General features: G+C 47.1%; 1 protein-coding gene across 2 annotated transcripts in view; it reads right to left on the bottom strand.

The window, feature by feature from the left end:
* Nucleotides 1-13,011, bottom strand: part of CA12 (carbonic anhydrase 12) — a 52,648-nt gene extending 39,637 nt beyond the window's left edge. For both annotated transcript variants that reach the window (XM_044283350.1, XM_044283351.1), the window contains exons 1-2: nucleotides 12,914-13,011; nucleotides 9,608-9,628 (exon numbers count right to left, since the gene is read on the bottom strand). In XM_044283350.1, the coding sequence (XP_044139285.1) occupies nucleotides 9,608-9,628; nucleotides 12,914-12,971 (79 nt within the window). In that variant the 5' untranslated portion in view covers nucleotides 12,972-13,011. The remainder of the gene's footprint in view (nucleotides 1-9,607; nucleotides 9,629-12,913) is intronic.
* Nucleotides 13,012-20,974: the final 7,963 nt, after the last annotated feature.

The raw sequence follows: 20,974 nt of genomic DNA, 5'->3' as shown, positions 1-20,974 counted from the left end.
GAAATAATAAATGCTTGAAAAAGATCTGTCTGTGATGAATATTTACAATATAGGAGGTTCACTTTTTGAATTGAATTACTGAAATAAATTAAACTTTGATATTCTAATTTATTGAGATGCACCTAGACATGGCAAGCTAAGGAAGAGGAAAGGTTAGGCTACTTTCACACTAGCGTTCGATCGGATCCGTTCTGAACGGATCCGATCATAATAATGCAGACGGAGGCTCCGTTCAGAACGGATCCGTCTGCATTATATTGGCATATAAAAGCTAAAGTGTGAAAATAGCCTCGGACGGATCCGTCCAGACTTTCAATGTAAAGTCAATGGGGGACGGATCCGCTTGAAGATTGAGCCATATTGTGGCATCTTCAAACGGATCCGTCCCCATTGACTTACATTGTAAGTCTGGACGGATCCGCACGCCTCCGCACGGCCAGGCGGACACCCGAACGCTGCAAGCAGCGTTCAGCTGTCCGCCTGTCCGTGCGGAGGCGAGCGGAGGCTGAACGCCGCCAGACTGATGCAGTCTGAGGGGATCCACATCCATTCAGACTGCATCAGGGCTGGACGGAAGCGTTCGGGTCCGCTCGTGAGCCCCTTCAAACGGAGCTCACGAGCGGACAGCCGAACGCTAGTGTGAAAGTAGCCTTAGCTGACTTACTGTTCCATCATGAAAAACAAATCAGTTCCAATCCAGGACATTTTAGACTTTCAGGACTAGATAGTTTTTTGCAAGGGTAGTCCCAAGTTTACATGAAGACCTGGAGACCTGTTCTTATCTTCTTCCTAGCTTAAAGGGATTCTGTCACCAGGTTTCACCCCCTCCAGATAAAAATATGGTTATGTTCAGGGAGCTTTAACCATTCCTAATGTGGTCTTATAAATGTAATCTGTAGGCTCATTTTGCTAAAAATACGCTATTACTAACCTGTCATTCATAAAAATAAGGTGCCCAAGGGGATGTAAATGGCTCCAAGCTGCCGCCCGCACCTGCTGCCGTTCGTGCCCAGCGCCGCCTCAATCTTCTGTGACGCCTCCTGCTCTCCCTCCCTCCCTCCCTCCCCCCTCCTCCTGCTGTAACATTGCTGTGACGTCTCCTGCTCCCCCCCCCCCCCCCTGCTGCTGTAAGGTTGCTGTGACGTCTCCTGCTCTCCCTCCCTCCCCCCCTCCTCCTGCTGTAACATTGCGATGTTACAGCAGGAGGAGGAGGGAGGGAGAGCAGGAGACGTCACAGCAATGTTACAGCAGGAGGAGGGGGGAGGGAGAGCAGGAGGAGTCACAGAAGATTATAAGGCGGCGCTGGGCATGAACGGCAGCAGGTGTGGGCGGCAGCTTGGAGCCATTTACATCCCCTTGGGCACCTTATTTTTATGAATGACAGGTTAGTAATAGCGTATTGTCAAGGAACCATGAACCAGACGTACAACAAGAGATACGTGGAAATAAGAAGGCTTTATTGCAAATCAAGCTGTAAGCAAAAGTCCAAACGGATGGCTAAACCGGAGCAGGGTCTTGCGAAGCCAGAGGTCAGGAGCCAGAAGGGTAGTCAGACGAAGCCAGGATCATGAACCAGAAGGGTAGTCAGACGAAGCCAGGATCATGAACCAGAAGGGTAGTCAGACGAAGCCAGGATCATGAACCAGAAGGGTAGTCAGACGAAGCCAGGATCAGGAACCAGCGGGGTAGTCAGACGAGGCCAGGATCAGGAACCAGAAGCAGCAGCAGTCTTAGAAGCATGTGCACACAGGAGGACCAAGCAAGGAACTGAAGCCACAGACCTCCTATATATATGAGCTAGGCATCCAGCTCCTCCCAGTGGGAAGGAGAAGCCGCAGGGTGGGAGGCTACAAGAAACCCAGAAACCAAGATGGCCGCCAGCACATGTCAAACGAAGGAGAACAGCAAGAAGGTAAGACCATGACAGTACCTCCCCCTCAAGGGCCCCTCCTCCGCGGAGTAAGGAACGGTTTCTGAGGGAAGCGTGCGTGGAAGGCTCGGAGCAAGGCAGGAGCATGGACATCTGCGGAGGGAACCCAGGAACGCTCCTCTGGACCATAACCACGCCAATGGACCAAAAACTGCAACCGACCGCGGACCAGGCGTGAGTCCAGGATATTGCTCACCTCATACTCCTCACGATTGCCCACTTGGACCGGACGAGGCCGAGGAACCGAGGAAGTGAAACGATTACACACCAATGGCTTCAACAGGGAGACATGAAACACGTTGGAGATCCGCATGCCAGGAGGAAGCGCAAGGGCATAGGCTACCGGGTTTACCCTGCGAAGCACTGGGAAGGGACCAACAAAGCGAGGCGCCAGCTTGGGAGTGGGCACTCGAAGGTTGAGGTTGCGGGTGGACAACCATACACGGTCTCCGACCTGGTAGGAAGGAGCGGGCGCTCGTCTGCGATCAGCCTGGAGTCTCTGGCGCTGCGCAGAGACCTCAAGGGACCTCTGGATCTGTACCCAAGAAGCACGTAGGACGGAAAGGTGATCCTCCACAGCCGGAATATCCTGGGGAGAGAATACCTCCGGTAACACGGCAGGTTGGAACCCATAATTGGCCATGAAGGGAGACGTCCCAGAGGAAGAGTTCACCGCCGTGTTCCTGGCAAACTCAGCCCAAGGCAGGAGGTCAACCCAATTGTCTTGGTGATCGGAGACATAGCAACGAAGGAATTGCTCCAAGGCCTGATTGGATCGTTCTGCGGCCCCATTGGACTGAGGGTGGTAGGCCGAGGAGAAAGAGAGATGAATCCCCAACTGGGAGCAAAAGGCGCGCCAGAACCTGGACACAAACTGACTCCCCCGATCCGACACAATCTCCTTGGGCAAACCGTGCAACCGGAAGACCTCCCTGGCGAAAATCGTGGCCAACTCTTGTGCAGAGGGTAACTTCTTGAGAGGAACACAGTGGCACATTTTGGAAAACCGATCCACAATCATGAGAATGACCGTATGGCCTCGGGATGCAGGGAGGTCCACAATGAAATCCATCCCCAGGTGTGACCATGGGTGCTCCCCGGTGGCTATGGGTTGCAAAAGGCCCAACGGAAGGTGCCGAGGGGACTTACTCTGGGCACAAACGGAGCATGCCGCTACATATGCGGCGATGTCGGAACGTAGAGAAGGCCACCAGAACAGGCGTGAAACAGCCCAGGACAGCTGATTCTTTCCAGGATGCCCCGCGGCCTTGGAGTTATGGTAGGTTCGCAACAACCGAGTGCGCAACTCCTCAGGCACAAAACATCTGCCGTTGGGTCTCCCAGAGGGAGCACCAGATTGAGCCGCCAAAATTTGCTCACCCAGGGGAGAGGTCAGGCTGGTGCGAATGGCGGCCAGGATCTGATTCGGAGGTATGACCGAAGTCGGAATCGACTCCTCCCCGGACAGCTCGGAGTACTGCCGTGATAAAGGCATCCGCTCTGATGTTCTTGGAACCGGGTAGGTAGGAGACCACGTAATTAAAACGTGACAAGAACAGAGCCCATCTGGCCTGACGTGGTGTCAATCTCTTGGCCTCAGAAAGGTAGGTCAGATTCTTGTGGTCCGTCAGGATGAGAACCGGAACCACCGAACCCTCGAGCAAGTGCCTCCATTCTTTAAGGGCCTGCACGATGGCCAATAACTCCCTGTCACCAATCTGATAGTTGCACTCCGCGGAAGACAGTTTCTGGGAGTAAAACCCACAAGGAAGCAGAGGACCCTCTGGTGTTCTACGCTGAGACAGAAGGGCGCCTACTCCCGTCTCAGACGCGTCCACCTCGAGGACAAAGGGCAACCCAGGGTTGGGATGCGACAGAATCGGAGCCGACACAAAGGCGGACTTTAGAGCCTCAAAAGCTCGGATGGCCTCGAGCGGCCAGACCTGGAAATTACTGCCCTTCCTGGTCAGATCCGTGAGAGGCTTGGCTAGCATAGAAAAGTCCCTGATGAACTTCCGATAATAATTGGCGAAGCCCAAAAAGCGCTGCAGGGCACGAAGACCACTGGGCTGGGGCCACTGTAAGACAGCCGAAACCTTCTCAGGATCCATGGAGAACCCCTCAGCGGAAATGATGTATCCTAAGAAGGTTACCTGGGATCGGTGAAATTCGCATTTCTCAAGCTTACCGAACAGCCTGTTCTCTCGTAACCGTTGCAACACTCGTCTGACATCCATAATGTGGGCCTCCATGGATTCAGAATATACCAAGATGTCATCCAAATAGACCACCACACACTGCTGCAACAGGTCACGGAAAACATTGTTGATGAATTCCTGGAAGACTGCGGGCGCATTGCACAACCCAAAGGGCATAACCAAGGATTCATAATGACCGGTCCTGGTGTTAAACGCGGTCTTCCACTCATCGCCCGCCTTGATCCTTACCAGGTTATATGCCGCCCTCAGGTCGAGTTTGGTAAAGACCGTGGCCCCTTTGAGGCGATCGAACAGCTCGGAAATCAAGGGTATCGGGTAAGCGTTCTTGATCGTGATGCGATTGAGACCCCTGTAATCGATGCAAGGCCTCAACTCACCGCCCTTCTTTTTCACAAAGAAAAATCCAGCCCCTGCCGGGGACGAGGATTTGCGGATGTGTCCGCGTGAAAGCGCCTCCCTCACGTACTCCTCCATGGCCTCATTCTCCGCTACCGACAGTGGATAGACCTTGCCACGAGGAGGAACGGCACCAGATTGTAACTCTATGGCACAATCGTATGGGCGGTGCGGAGGTAGGGCAACCGCGCGCACCTTATCGAATACATCCCGGTACTCTTCGTATTCAGGAGGCAACAGAGAGTCCGAGGAAGTACACAGCAACTTGACAGGCCCATGGATGCAACTAGCCCCACACTGCGGTGACCACGAGAGGATCTCGGCCGATCTCCAATCGAAAGTCGGATTATGCTTCTGGAGCCAGGGGTACCCCAAGACCACCGAGTAGTGTGGAGACGAAATAACCTGGAGACAGACCGACTCTCTGTGAACGGCACCAATGGCTATCCCCACTGGAAGGGTCTCATGAGTCACGTGTGGCGGCAGAAGGGGTCTGCCGTCTATCGCCTCAAGAGCCAGTGGGGAACCTCGAGGCTGCAGAGGAATGGAATTGGCGGCAGCGAACACACTATCAATGAACAAACCACCAGCACCAGAGTCCACCAACGCCTGGGTCGTCACCGAGCCCCCGGCCCAGGAGAGGACAACAGTGATCAGTGGTTTGTCAACACGGGAAACCGGGGACGAGGAGACTCCACCCAAGATCTGCCCCCGACAGGATCTCAGGTGCGAGCGTTTCCCGGACGGTTCGGACATGCCAACCGAAAATGCCCACCGAGACCACAGTACATGCATCGGCCCTCGCGTCTCCGGAGTACCCTCTCCCCCTCGGACAGGCGAGCAAACACCAGCTGCATGGGTTCACCCCCAGACAAGTCATCCCCAGGAGGCGTGGGAGGAGAGGGAGGCACGGGTGGGACAGCAAACGTAGGCGCCAATCTGTTAGAAGACCTCCGCAGGCTCTCCTTAAAGGAAGGTCTCTCCCTGAGTCTGGTGTCAATCAAAATCAGGAAAGAAATAAGAGACTCAAGCTCCACTGGTAGGTCCTTAGCTGCAACCTCATCCTTCAAGGCATCCGAAAGACCATGAGAGAAAGCAGCGACCAGAGCCTCATTATTCCAGCCCACCTCTGCTGCCAGGGTACGAAACTCAATGGCGTATTCAGCTACGGATCGTGAACCCTGTCTGATGGACATAAGGAGCTTCGCAGCAGAGGCAGCACGAGCCGGCACATCGAATACCTTCCGAAGAGAAGCAACAAAACCGGAAAACTCGGCAACCACCGGATTGTTGTTCTCCCATAAAGGGCTGGCCCAGGCCAAGGCCTTGTCCGAGAGCAGCGAGATCAAGAAGCCCACCTTTGATCTCTCAGTAGGAAAGGCATGTGGCAGCAACTCGAAATAAATGCCCACCTGGTTAAGGAAACCTCGGCACCGAGTTGGCTCTCCCCCAAAGCGCTGTGGAAGGGGGGCAGAACCGGTCATACCCCAAGACACCGCAGGCGCAGCAACAGGTGTCGGGGTAGACTCTGGCGCAACAACCGGAGCGGCAGTAGGAGCGGGCCCAGGAGCGACAACCGACCCATCGGTAACGGAAGCGAAATGAGCCGTGCGTTCAAGCAGGGTTTGCAACGCCACAGCGAACCGACCCAACAGGTGATCCTGCTGATCAAGTCTGGCAACCAGCGTAGGTAGCGAGGATGGCCCTGTACCGTCAGAATTCAGGGCTTGGTCCTAATGTCAAGGAACCATGAACCAGACGTACAACAAGAGATACGTGGAAATAAGAAGGCTTTATTGCAAATCAAGCTGTAAGCAAAAGTCCAATCGGATGGCTAAACCGGAGCAGGGTCTTGCGAAGCCAGAGGTCAGGAGCCAGAAGGGTAGTCAGACGAAGCCAGGATCATGAACCAGAAGGGTAGTCAGACGAAGCCAGGATCAGGAACCAGCGGGGTAGTCAGACGAGGCCAGGATCAGGAACCAGAAGCAGCAGCAGTCTTAGAAGCATGTGCACACAGGAGGACCAAGCAAGGAACTGAAGCCACAGACCTCCTATATATATGAGCTAGGCATCCAGCTCCTCCCAGTGGGAAGGAGAAGCCGCAGGGTGGGAGGCTACAAGAAACCCAGAAACCAAGATGGCCGCCAGCACATGTCAAACGAAGGAGAACAGCAAGAAGGTAAGACCATGACACGTATTTTTTTAGCAAAATGAGCCTACAGATTACATTTATAAGACCACATTAGGAATGGTTAAAGCTCCCTGAACATAACCATATTTTTATCTGGAGGGGGTGAAACCTGGTGACAGAATCCCTTTAAGAGGGATTGTGCAAGAACACACAACCGCGGATCTGGTCTCAGTCACTGCCAGAGATTGGCTGTAGCAATGACAAACTAGTATTGTTATTAGGTTGGGGACTGATTGGTGGTCAGAAAGTACCAGCAGGAGCATTTTCCTTAGGCCTATTGCACACGGCCGTTTTTTTTTCCCGTTTACTGGCCGTTTTTTGCGTTCCGTATACGGAACCATTCATTTCAATGGTTCCGCAAAAAAAACGGAATGTACTCCGTATGCATTCCGTTTCCGTATTTCCGTTTTTCCGTTCCAACATAGAACATGTCCTATTATTGCCCGCAAATCACAGTCCGTGGCTCCATTCAAGTCAATGGATCTGCAAAAAAAAACGGAACACATACGGAAATGCATCCGTATGTCTTCCGTTTCCGTTCCGTTTTTTCCTGAACCATCTATTGAAAATGTTATGCCCAGCCCAATTTTATCTATGTAATTACTGTATATTGTATATGCCATACGGAAAAACGGAACGGAAACGGAAACACAACGGAAACAAAAAACGGAACAACGGATCCATGAAAAACGGACCGCAAAACACTGAAAAAGCCATACGGTCGTGTGCAATAGGCCTTACTCCAGCGGGAGCTTGTACAGAGCTGCAATATGGCCATGTGCATGAGCCTCTACAATCCTAGATTCTACGCTACCTGAGGAAAAGTTGGAGAATGGGTATTAAGAAATTAAGCAAACATCTGATGGTTTCTGTTGGCAGTCATTTTGTATTCCATTGTTCACAAATGTACCAGTATGAAAGGAACAATGTTTTGGATCAGATTTGAACAAGGAAAGACATGAACCTGACTGTTATGACATTTGTACATCGCTATTGGAATGTGCATGCATGGCTAAATTGATTGAAGTTGTTAAGATAAACCAAAGGGAACATTGATGTAAAACACATCAACACAATGACTGCACAATTGAAGGTACAATTAGAGCGTAGGACTAATGCCAGCCATACACAGATTGTTGGCAAGTCAGACCAAAACTGGTCAAGTTCAGGCACTTTTCATATAATGTACATTGTCAGCTTATCTAAAATATGCACCCCATCCCCCCCAATGCCCTGGCCCCTCCTATGGATTATGCTTACTTTCTCCCTGGCACCCATGTTACTCTAGAATGATCCCTGCACGGCCGCATCTCCCCTTCGCTCGGATCAAAACATCCCGCGACAGGGGGAGCTGCCAATAGCAGGCCGTGACGGTGAGCAGCCTCAAGGGGGCTCGTTCCCATCGCAACCTGCTATTGGCTGGAGATGCAGCGGCGGCCGTGCAGGGATCCGAAGTGACGGATGCCGGGGAGCAGGCAAGTATAAGCAATACAAGGGGGCCGGGCATTGGGTTGGGATATTTTAGATATCGGATAGCTCCTTTAAAAGGGTACATTCACACGCTGAAGAGTTTTGTTTGACAAATACACAGCGTTGTAGAGTTCCAGCAAAGTGAATGAGAGCTTAAGAAACCTCATCCACACAAACAGCATACTTTTTTTTTTTTACTTACAACATTTTTTATTTATTTCAAATAAAGAGATTACAATTCCTTAACATTGTTTGTAGTAATACATCAACCTGAATAGATAATGCTCTGAGTGAAGTTACCGTTCACCAACACAACAGCATCATTTGACCTGCTGTGTAGATTTTTAATCTGCCATATGTCAGTTTAGGTTGTGGATCCCCACCATGGACTTCACCCTTTGCAATGGAAGGGGAGAAATCACACATGTGCAGTGGATCTGCTGCTGGTCATACCCTAGAGGGATGGATGTAATTAGACAGCCTTCATAGACTGTAAGCGCGTAATCTGCATTTCAGCATTCAGTCAGTGATATGAGGGTGAAGAATATAATCCAAATCACACTTCAAACTTTCATATGAAGGCAAGACAAATATTTGTGGTAAAGTTATGCACTGGTCACAGTTCCTTGCACTCTGCTTACCCCCCAGCTTCCATAACTGTATAAATGCCCATAAACACAGCTCTGCCAATAAGGACCCTCCAGCTTCTAAGGGATCCTGTATCCTGGACCAACTTTAAACAGAATTTCTGACTATAAGGACTATTTGTCCATGGATGCAATTGGATACCTTATGCAAATACACTATATTAAAAAGTGCCATTTTCATCACCACACATAGGGTCCTGCTAAGGAAACATGATCCACTATGACAAAATACCAAATTCAAGTAGCTCATAGTTTGGACAGGACTTCTCTCCAGTGAGGTGCTTGCATTTTCTATTCACTCTTGTAAAGTCCAGAATACTGAGAACGGTATGGCAGTGTTCAGAGAGTGCACCCAAGTTTTGGCTTTTCCCATAAACTTCCATGCAACATTTGGAGATGCTTTTATTTTATTTTGCCTAGAAATTGCCAGCCACCAAACCCCCCCCCCCCCCATAAAAAACACAAAGCTGCGCTCACATGGGCAAAATCTGCCAGACTTTTTCCATTGTGCCATCTACATTCAAAACACTGTCGACAGCTTTCCATCGACTTCAATGTGAAAAACCCAATCATGTGCACATCGTATTTTTTCAGCAGCCGATATTAAAAACACCGGCTACTAATTTTTCTGCTGTGGTTTTTACCATGTGAACACAGCCGTACATAAAAAAAAAAAAAAAAAAAAACTACACCACACACAAACACATTATACACATGTACCATTACAAAAACACAATACCAGGTTTGTACTCACCCGTGTATCCCCAACTTTGTCCTGCAAAGGAAAGGGAACAGGTTATTTTTTTAAGTCATCCTATCAGATCAGATCCATCACTAAACAGGTCATTACAAGTTAACAAAATGCTACCATTGTTAAAAGGGGTTGTCCTACAAATTTAAAACTTTTTTACTAATCTATATGCTTATGGCAGTATTTTTCATCAGCATTTTTAAATTAAAACTAGGAGTGCATCCACAATACAGAAGAGGCACACGTCTTTCCATTATACTCATTTCAGCTTACAAATACTGACCAAATACTGTCAGTGTGAAAGTGACCTGTTTTTTTGTTTCTGTGGGTGGGCAGTAGCTCTCATGAGATGATAAAACACCTACATATCAGGATGCACAAATAGCCCTCGCTAACTCCTTCCTCCCGGTACATAATCCTGTATACATAAGATACGCAACGCCTCCGCAATGTTCTTCTACACTGTACAAGGGGAGCAATAGAAAAATATTTCTATGAATTTAGAAGTAGGGATGAATGAGAGGTGTCCTGACCACTTCACTGGGAGATCACCACTAGAGATGAGCAAATCGAAGTTGATGAAGTAGAATTAGATCCGAATTTCAGGAACAATTTGATTCACACCGAATCCAAATTTCCTCACGCTTCGTGGTAACAAATCGCATTTTTTCCTAAAATGGCTGCTGCACATGTGAGGACATTGAGCAAGGAAATATGGGAAGGCAGGATCACCCATAATGCCATGCATGTAGCCATTCAGCAGCCAGCCCTGTGATGTCAAAGCCCTTTAAATAGCCTCAGCCATCTTGGATTCTACCATTTTTTCCAGAGTACTTAGTGCAGGGAGAGACGGCTGCAGGCGCTAGGGACAGTGCTAAAAAAAACAAAAAAAAAAAAAAAAACCTTCATTGTACTAAAAAAGCCATTTAAAAGTGCAGAGAAAGATTATTCAAGGTGTAGGGAAAGGATAGGGAGGAATCATTCCACAGCATTTACGGATGTAGCAGGGTTAACACACACACTTTGAGACATGTTATATAAACTAAATGCAACTAAATGCGTTAAGCAATTGCTTTTCAATGGTTTTTGTTTCAAGATAACTCAAATTTTCAACTCATCGCGTTAAGAGTGTGTGTGTTACCCCTGCTACATCTGTATGTTGAACAGGGTTCAGTAGGGGAGGTTACAGCCTGGGGTAATAGGAACAATCCTATTACACCTTGCAGCACTGACTGGGGATCCAAATTGCCATTATACAGCTCTGTAATTCCAGCAAACCGTTCTTATAAGGGTGCATTCACACGGCCGTAAGTTTTGCGGTCCGCAAAACACGGATACCAGCCGTGTGCGTTCCGCATTTTGCAGACAGCACATGGCCGGCGCTATATAGACAATGCCTATTCTTGTCCGCAACTACGGACAAGAATAGGACATGCTCCATATTTTTTTTTGCAGGGCCGCGGAACGGAACAACGGATGCGGACAGCACACGGTGTGCTGTCCGCATCTTTTGCGGCTGTATTGAAATTAACGGGTTCGCACCCGTTCTGAAAAATTGCAGAAAGGATGTGGATCCATTTATACGGTTGTGTGAATGCACCCTTGGGGTGCAAGTGCTGTTTGATACAGCCATTAACAGGGTTTATTACAAGGAAATATTTGTACGTCTTATTTGCCCTTGTGCAGTGCAGTTATATCTTCTAAAGCATCTTTTGGCTTGTATTAGTGGGAAAAAGGGGCTTATTAGCAGTTGTGTGGTGAAGTGCGAAAATTACAGCCCTTTTTGTTGTGTATTGGTGGCAAAAGAAAAATGCATTTGCTGTTCAGCGGTGCAGTTATGTTCTGAAGCCTTTTGTGGTGTGTATAAGTGGAAAAAAATAAGGGCCTATTTGCCATTTAAGGCTTGTTTCACATTTGCGTCAAAACAGATCCAGATGGAACAGCCTGCTGGATTTGTGAATACTGGGCGCTGCCGAGGTTCCATCCAGCCCCATTCACTATAATGGGGAACAGCAGAGATCCAGCCGCAACCCGGCTGGCATAAGTGAATGGGGCCAGACGGAATTTCGGCAGCGCCAGGCTGGAACAGGCTGCCGGATCACTTTTAACGCAAATGTGAAAAAAGCCTAAGGGCCGTTTCACATGAGCGGATGCCGTGCGTGGCATCCGCTCCGTGAAAGAGTGCCAAGACCCGATGCAGACTACAGAGGCACGGAGCATTAACATGACTGATAATGCTCCGTGCCTCTCGGTGATCTCCTTACTACGAAATCACAGTGAGATAAAGTTGTCACTGTGATTTCGTAGTAAAGAGATCACAGAGAGGCACGGAGCATTATCAGTCATGTTACTGCTCCGTGCCTCTGCAGTCTGCATCGGGTCTTGGCACTCTTTCACGGAGCGGATGCCACGCACAGCATCCGCTCGTGTGAAACAGCCCTAAGCCTTAGGGCTCATGCACACAACTGTATGTATTTTGCATTATTATTATTTTTGCGCGGATCCATTGTAACAATGCCTGTCTTTAGCCGCAAAACAGACAAGAATAGGACATGTTCTATCATTTTGCGAAACGGACATACGGAAATGGAATACGGAATGCCATTTTAATTTTTTTGTGGACCCATTGAAATTAATGGTTCAGCATACGGACCTGTAAAAAAAAATTAAAAAAAATAAACACCCTGTTTGTGTGCATGAGCCCTTAGGTTTAGAAAAAATATCTGCAGTGTCCCACTCAGTGATGGTCATGGAGCCCTGTATCATTTTGGCTATTTGCAGTATGCATATTAATGTATCTCTGTGTGAACTGTGCAGCGAGCGACTCCCCCCAGATGACATCCTTATGAATTCTATATTTTGCAGAACAGAACAGCTGGCCCCTAATAGAACAGTACTATACTTGTCCGTAATGCAGACAATAGGACAGGTTCTATTTTTTTGCGGAACAGAAATACGGAAACGGAATGCACACGGATTACCTTCATTTTTTTTGTGTGGACCCATTGAAATAAATGGTTCTGCATACGGTCCGCAAAAAAATAAAAAATAAAATACGGAACGGACACAGAAAGAAGATACGTTTGTGCGAATGAGCACTTAGGCTGCTTTATTCCGGGAGTAACCCGCAACATGTGAAGCTAGCCTAGATGGAGAGTATGCAGGACAGATACATTTATACTCATAGTGCGATTTCATTACTGCACATTTTTTGTGCCAATTAACCAATAACAGACAATAAACCACATTTACCACCCTTTGTATCCCTTTAGTAAAAGTCTGGTTGAATAAAGCAGGGTAGTACCTTACCTTCAGAGGCAGCCTGTAGGACAGGCAATAGTACTATGGAGAAGAGCAGGCTGTACATCTGTGCAGTTCTCAGGAATAGTAGCACTGCCTAACCTCTGCTCTGTCAGCTATTCCTCTGCACAATCAGCTCTCAGTTTCATAGACCGGACTCTGCTGTCAGGCTCAGCCCAGAGGCTCTCGTCACCAATAACACAGCATGGCTTCTTACCTGCCACAGTCTCCGACTCCTCCTTCCTACCCAATGAATGATCACACCTGAGAGACACTTTACAACCTGAGCGTTGTTCTGCACTGATGAATGCGAGCAAGAAAAAGATCCATACAGCAAAATATCAAAGGGGCACATTTAGGGTCCATTCACACATCCATGTGTGTTTTGCGGATTCGCATTACACGGAAACCGGCAATGTGCGTTCCGCATTTTGCGGACCGCACATCGCCGGCACTAATAGAATATGCTATCGCGGACAAGAATAGGACATGTTCTGTTTCTTTCTGGATCAGAATTGCAAACCCAGAAGTGTGGGTCCACAATTCCGGATCCGGGCCGCACATCATGCGGCCCCATAGAAATGAATGGGTCCGCAATTCCGTTCCACAAATTTAGGCGTAAAAATGCTGTTTTGTTTTAGTAACATTAAGGCTAGGTCTACACGACGACATTTGTGGCGCTACAAAAAGTCGCGCGACAGATAGGGCGCAACAGTTGTCGCGCGACATTTTGTTGCACTAATGTCGCGCGACAATTTTTATAATGGCAGTCTATGGTGTCGCACTGTAACATGCGACATGTTGCGACTGCGACGCGACAGTCGCAGAAAAATCCATCTTGAATGGATTTTCTGCGACTGTCGCGTCGCAGTCACAGCATGACGCATGTTGCAGTGCGACACCATAGACTGCCATTATAAAAATTGTCGCGCGACATTGGTGCAACAAAATGTTGCGCGACAAATGTCGTCGTGTAGACCTAGCCTTACTACTAAAAATGCACCTGCTTTGGAGGCATTTGCACCTAATTCGCCTTTTTCTATTTTTTGTGTGACAAATTTAGAAGTTTTCTAACTGTTTTACCTATTTTCCGACCTTTTTATGTAGGTGCACCTTTTGTACCTGTTTTAGTTACAAAAACAGTCTAATTTTTACTCAACTCCAGGGCTGGCGTACTTTTCTTCATCTGTTTTGGGTGGTGAGTTGTGCGACACTTTGCATCTCATTTCAGCTCACTTGCTCATAGAAAATGTTTTCATGCGCATACTAATTAGACTAGTCTTAAGGCTCATGCACACGAACGTACTTTGTGTCCCTGTCCGTTCCAGTTTTTTTGCGGCCAGTATGCGGAACCATTCATTTCAGTAAGGCTACATGCACACGGTCTGCTGTCCGCATTTTTTGCAGACCCATTGAAATGAAGGGGTCCACATCCTATCCGTAAACAAAAAAAACAAAACGGAACGGACACGGAAACAAAATGTGGATGAGGCCTAAGGCCGCAAAAAAACCAGAAATGACTTTGTGTGCATTCCATATTTATATGTCCGCAAGTCCATTCCGCAAAACAATAGAACATGTCCTATTCTTGTCCCTTTTGCAGACAAGGACAGGCATTGTTAAAAAGGATCCGCAAAAAAAAAGATTAAACATAAACGTCACGTGGATGTCATCCGTTTTTTTGTTGATCCATGTTTTGTGGACCGCAAAATACATATGGTCGTTTGCACGAATCCTTAGTGAATATGAACCTGTCATATTGAAAAAGAACCACTAGAGGTCAGACTAAGGGCTTTTCAGGTGAGCAGATGCAGTCCAGAAATCACGCTCCATGCGCGAGCGTGATTCTGCGTTTTCGGCACTGGTCGTCTTGCAGGATCGCAGGGCATATTCATGATTTATAATGCTGTGTGCCTCTGCATGACATTACTGATACAGAATTATACTGACAGCTTTATGTCAGTATGATTCTGTAGCAATAACGTCACGCAGAGGCACACAGCATTATAAATCATGATTATGCCCTGCGATCCTGCAAGACAAGCAGTGTCCAGGACGGAGGATCACGCTCACAGACGGAGAGTGATTTCTGGACTGCATCTGCTCGTGTGAAACAGCCCTAGTAGCTATATGACTGGTCTAATTTATGAAGTGATGTGCGACTTTTGATAAGTAGTTGGCAAAAGAAAGTCAGATGGAGCAAATATGTCTGTGCAATTGAAAGCCTAAAACAGGGCAAGCTTAATAAAGGTGCCCCAAAGGCCTCTTTCACACGAGCGTAACGAATTAGGTCCGGATGCGTTCAGAGTGCGTTCAGTGAAACTCGCACTGTTTTGACTGCGATTGCATTCAGTTTTTTCAGCGCGGGTGCAATGCGTTTTGATGCGTTTTTCACGCCCGTGATAAAAAACTGAAGGTTTACAAACAACATCTCTTAGCAACCATCAGTGAAAAACGCATCGCCTCCGCACCTACTTCCGGATGCAATGTGTTTTTCACTGAAGACCTATTCACTTCTATGGGGCCAGCTGTGTGAAAAACGCAGAATATAGAACATGCTGCATTTTTCATGCAATGCAGAACTGATGCATAAAAAAAATTGGGAATTAATGGGTCAGGATTCGGTGCGGGTGTTATGCGTTCACGTCACGCATTGCAGCTGCGCGGAAAACTCGCTCATGTGAAAGGGGCCTTAGAGAAGACAAGGCACATTTACTAAGACCAGCTTTTTATGGTCTATTCACAGGGTCTATTCACACGACCGCAACTGTTTTGCGGTCCGCAAATTGCATCGGCACATGGCCGGCACTATAATAGAAATGCCTTTTCTTGTCCACAGCTGCAGACAAGAATAGGACATGTTCAATTTTTTTGCAGGGCCGCAGAACAGAAGTGCAGATGCAGACAGCACACTGTGTGTTGTCCGCATCTTTTGCGGCCCCATTGAAAATGAATGGTTCCGCACCCGTTCCGCAAAATTGTGGAATGGATGCGGACCCATTTTTTGGTTGTGTGAATGGACCCTTAGGCCCCTTTCACACGGGCAAGTTTTGCAGGTGAGGTGAACGCATTGCACCAGCAATGAATTCGGACCCATTCATTTCTATGGAGCTGTGCACATGAGCGGTGATTTTCATGCATCACTTGTGCGTTGCGTGAAAATCGCAGCATGCTCTATCTTTTCACCATGGTAAAAGATCATGTGATGGACCATGTGATGAGCGCAGTGACGTCACCACAGGTCCTTTACCCAGGTCCTGAAGAAAGAAGACAGAAGAGAAGCCGGGCTGCGCGAACAAATGGATTAAGGTGAGTTAAATTTTTTTATTTTTTAACCCTTCCAGCACTATTATACTATGCATTCTGTATTAAGAATGCTATTATTTTCCCTTATAACCAAGTTATAAGGGAAAATAATAAAATCTACAGAACACCGATCCCAAGCCCGAACTTCTGTGAAGAAGTTCGGGTTTGGGTACCAAACATGTCGATTTTTCTCACGTGCGTGCAAAACGCATTACAATGTTTTGCACTCGCGCGGAAAAATTGCGCATTTTCCCACAACGCACCCGCATCTTATCCAGGCAAAAAACATGACGCCCGCGTGAAAGAGGCCTTACAGGTCTGGAATGTATTGCATAACACTAACATAATGCTCCAGAGTTCAGGACGGGAGCTGTCTTATACTCACGCTCTGAGTCCGGAGTGTACAACTCGCTCTTCTGAAAGCAGCCTTATACCTTATGGCCTCATGCACACGACCGTATGTATTTAGCCAAAAATACACATGATGTCCGTTTGCATTCCGTATTTTGCGGAAAGGAACAGCTGGCCCCTAATAGAACAATACTATCCTTGTTCATAATGTGGACAATAATGGGACATGTTCTATTTGTTTGCGGAACGGAAATATGGGCATATGGAAACAAAAAACAAAAATAAAATTTACTGCAGCACTCACCTCCAGTTTTTTAAAGGAGTCACGCACTGTACTGGTCTAGACTGGATGAAGGGCCCATACGCAAGTGGCCCAAAACGCGTCACATTGTGCTACAGTTTCTCAGTTTGTACACATGGATTTTAATTGAATATGTGAAAGAATAAAGCAATGGTTTTTAAGGAAAAGGAGCTGAACTTTTTTTTGCTATTCCTGGACATATGGAAACGGAATGCACATGGAGTAACTTCAGTTTTTTTTGCGGACTCATTGAAATGAATGTCTCCGTATACGGTCCGCAAAAAAAACACCCGGAACGGACATGGAAAGAATATACGTTTGTGTGCAAGAGGCCTAATTGATGGAAATCACTGACCAAACACTGATATGTGAATGAGGCTTGAGCTGGTACTGTACTGGGTAAAAGCATGATATCCTTTGGCATACATTGTACAGTCCTGATCAAAAGTTTAAGACCACTTAAAAAATGGCAAAAAATCATATTTAGCATGGCTGGATCTTAACAAGGTTCCAACGAAAGGGAGTGAGACAAAACATTTTTTGAGCATTCAATTTAATGAAAACAACGAATAAATTGAAACAGGCTGTTTTTCAGCTGATCAAAAGTTTAGGACCTCACCTCCAAAAAAAATATATAAACCCCCCCAAAACAGAAATCCAACTTCCAAACATGAACTCAGTAGTAAGTAGCTCCGTCTTATTATTTATCACTTCCAAAATTCGTTTCGGTATGCTTGATGCAAGCGTTTCCATGAGGTGAGTGGGAACATCTCTCCAAGTGGTGAAGACGGCCGCACGAAGGCCATCTACTGTCTGGAACTGTTGTCCATTTTTGTAATCTTCCCTTGCCATCCATCCCCAACGGTTCTCAATTGGATTTAGATCAGGGGAACACGCAGGATGGGCCAAAAGAGTGATGTTATTCTCCTGGAAGAAGTCCCTTGTCCTGCGGGCATTGTGTACTGTAGCGTTGTCCTGTTGAAAAACCCAGTTGTTACCACACAGACGAGGGCCATCAGTCATGAGGAATGCTCTCTGCAACATCTAGACATAGCCAGCGGCCATTTGACGCCCCTGCACTTCCTGAAGCTCCATTGTTCCACTAAAGGAAAAAGCACCCCAGACCATTATGGCGCCCCCTCCACTGTGGCGCGTAGAAAACATCTCAGGTGGGATCTGCTTGTCATGCCAGTAACGTTGGAAACCATCAGGACCATCAAGGTTAAATTTTTTCTCATCAGAGAATAAAACTTTCTTCCACCTTTGCATGTTCTATGTTTGGTGCTCTCTTGCAAAGTCCAAACGAGCAGTTCTGTGGCGTTCAAGGAGACGAGGTCTTTGAAGACGTTTTTTGTTTTTGAAGCCCTTCAGTCTCATATGCCGTCTGATGGTTATGGGGCTGCAGTCAGCACCAGTAAGGGCCTTAATTTGGGTCAAGGATCGTCCAGTGTCTTGATGGACAGCCAATTGGATCCTCCGGCTTAGTGCTGATGACATTTTTTGGGGTCTTCCACTTGACTTTTTTGTTCCATAACCCTCAGGATCATTTAAGAAATTCCAAATGACTGTCTTACTGCGTCCCACCTCAGCAGCGATGGCGCGCTGTGAGAGACCCTGCTTATGCAGTTCAACAACCCAACCACATTAAAAAAGGGAGAGTTTTTTTGCCTTTGCCATCACAACGTGTGACTACATGACAGAAAATGACAATGAATCCACATCTTTGCACAGATTTGGCCTTTTAAAGGCATGTGGTCCTAAAATTTGGATCAGCTGAAAAACAGCCTGTTTCAGTTTAATCGTTATTTTCAATTAATTGAATGCTCAAAAAATGTTTTGTTTCACTCATTTCTTCTTGTTGCATGTTGAAGCTCTTCTTGGAACCTTGTTAAGATCCAACAATGTAAAATATGATATTTTTTTTTGCCATTTCTCAAGTGGTCCTAAACTTTTGATCAGGACTGTACAAGTACAATTTTGTGAAAAGTATTCAGTATTTTACCATATGAAGGCTAAAATTCATTTCATCTATGACTGAAACAATAAAGTATTTGTAAGGTACATGAAAGCTGCTATAATTGTATACGATCACAAGATTTCTATATGCAGCGACCGGGTCCGCAGGGGCAACACGTGAGCTACGGTGGGCCGATGGGGGTAGTAGCTGTTTTACTCACGGTTAGCAGCACTCCCTGGGCGGCGTGCAGTAAAGGGAAGGACAGCACCAGTTCTTTCGAGGGAAAATCTGTTGTCCAGGGATTCCCGCCAGATGGTGGTTGAGGTGCCCTTAGTGAAATGGGTTTTTAGGTGCCTTGCGGACAGGGTCCCTGATGTTAATGACGCCAGCAGATTTACTTGAACAAACCTTTCTCCAACAGTTTACAGACTTTATCCTGGTTCCAGCAGGCTTTAGCATCAACTCTGGCAGGCGAACACACTCAACACTGCTACATCTGTTGCTCTCTGGCTCTGCTGTGCTGACAGACTCAAATGTAATCTTTGCTTTCTGCTTTATGCCTCATCCACACGACCGTTGTTTGGGTCTGCATCCGAGCTGCCGTTTTGGCGGCTTGGATGCAGACCCATTCACTTCAATGCGGCCGCAAAAGATGCAGACAGCACTCCATGTGCTGTCCGCATTCGTGGCTCCGTTCCGCGGCCCCGTTAAAAAAAATATAACATGTCCTATTCTTGTCCGCGCTTTGCGGACAAGAATATGTATTTATATTGCCAGCGCACGTTCCGTTCCGCAAATTGCGGAAAGCAACACGGGCGGCTTCCATTTTTTGCGGACCGCAAAAAAACGGCACGGCCATGTGCATGCGGCCCTAGGCTGCAGCTTCTTTCTCTCTATAGTCTGACTCTAAGTTAATACCAAGGAACTTTTTTTCCTGGCTTCAGAGGCTCCAAGCTGTGACCGCTATATCCAGCATAGAGCTGAAGGTGCTCTAGCTGGCCTAGGCAGGACCCGTCTAGCAGGGACATGGACCTGCTTCCTCCCTTGACCAGGAGTGACTCGCAACTCTCACTCCAACCAACTAGTCTCCTCCTCTCCTTAGGGTACTTTCACACTAGCGTTTTTCTTTTCTGGCATAGAGTTCTGTCACAGGGGCTATATAACGGAAAATAACTGATCAGGCATAACCCAATGCATTCTGAATGAAGAGTAATCTGTTCAGGATACTTAAGGGTGTCTTCAGTTCAGTAATTTTGACTGATCAGGCAAAAGAGAAAACCGTAGCATGCTACGGTTTCATCTCCGGCGAAAAAAACTGAAGACTTGTCTGAATGCCGGATCCAGCATTTTTTCCCATAGGAATGTATTAGTTCAAAATACCTGCATGCACAGACCGAAAAAAAGGTGAAAAAAGTAAATGCCGTATCCATTTTTCCGGATGACACCGGAAAGACGGATCCGGCATTTCAACCATTTTTTTGACTGATCAGGCATTTTTAAGACTGATCATGATCCTGATCAGTCTTACTAATGCCATCAGTTGGCATACGTTTTGCCGGCGATGGAACTGCTTGCCGGATCTCTCTGCCACAAGTGTGAAAGTAGCCTTAGAGAGGGAGTTTAGAATGGAAAGAGGGGTTCCATCCTCTGCAAGATCAGCACTGCCACCTCTGGTGAACCAGGCACATTACATCCGAACATAACCTTCACGTGCCTCAGAGTCATCAGTACAGTTCATTTATATGGTAAAGATGATAATCCAAAATATATCTCAACTGAAATCCTTGTAACAGGCTTGACAATGGGCTTCTTGACAATAGTACTTTAATAGGCAGGAAAGGTTCTTTCTTATATCTGTCTACATTATGTCCACACTGTAGCACTCAGGTACTGGATATAATATTTTCTTAATCAGCAATCCACAGGGCGGTCTCCCTAACGGCAGGCAAAATCCTCTGCTCCATTCTTTGTACAGGATGCTTTCATATACTCTGATCCGCAATGTCCATATAGGCATGTGGTAATAGACAACTTTGCGCCTATTCGTCCGGCTGTGTCCAGGTGCTTTTAGGCTTCTCCCGGTCACTGGTGCTGTGGAGTCCATAAACTAATGCTGCTTCTACTGTACCTCCACTAGACTGACTCTATATTAATA

This window comes from Bufo gargarizans, chromosome 2 (assembly GCF_014858855.1).
Source record: "Bufo gargarizans isolate SCDJY-AF-19 chromosome 2, ASM1485885v1, whole genome shotgun sequence".
Taxonomy (NCBI): domain Eukaryota; kingdom Metazoa; phylum Chordata; class Amphibia; order Anura; family Bufonidae; genus Bufo; species Bufo gargarizans.
The sequence above is the reverse complement of the archived record's forward strand: the minus strand, read 5'-3'. Positions and strand labels throughout refer to the sequence as shown.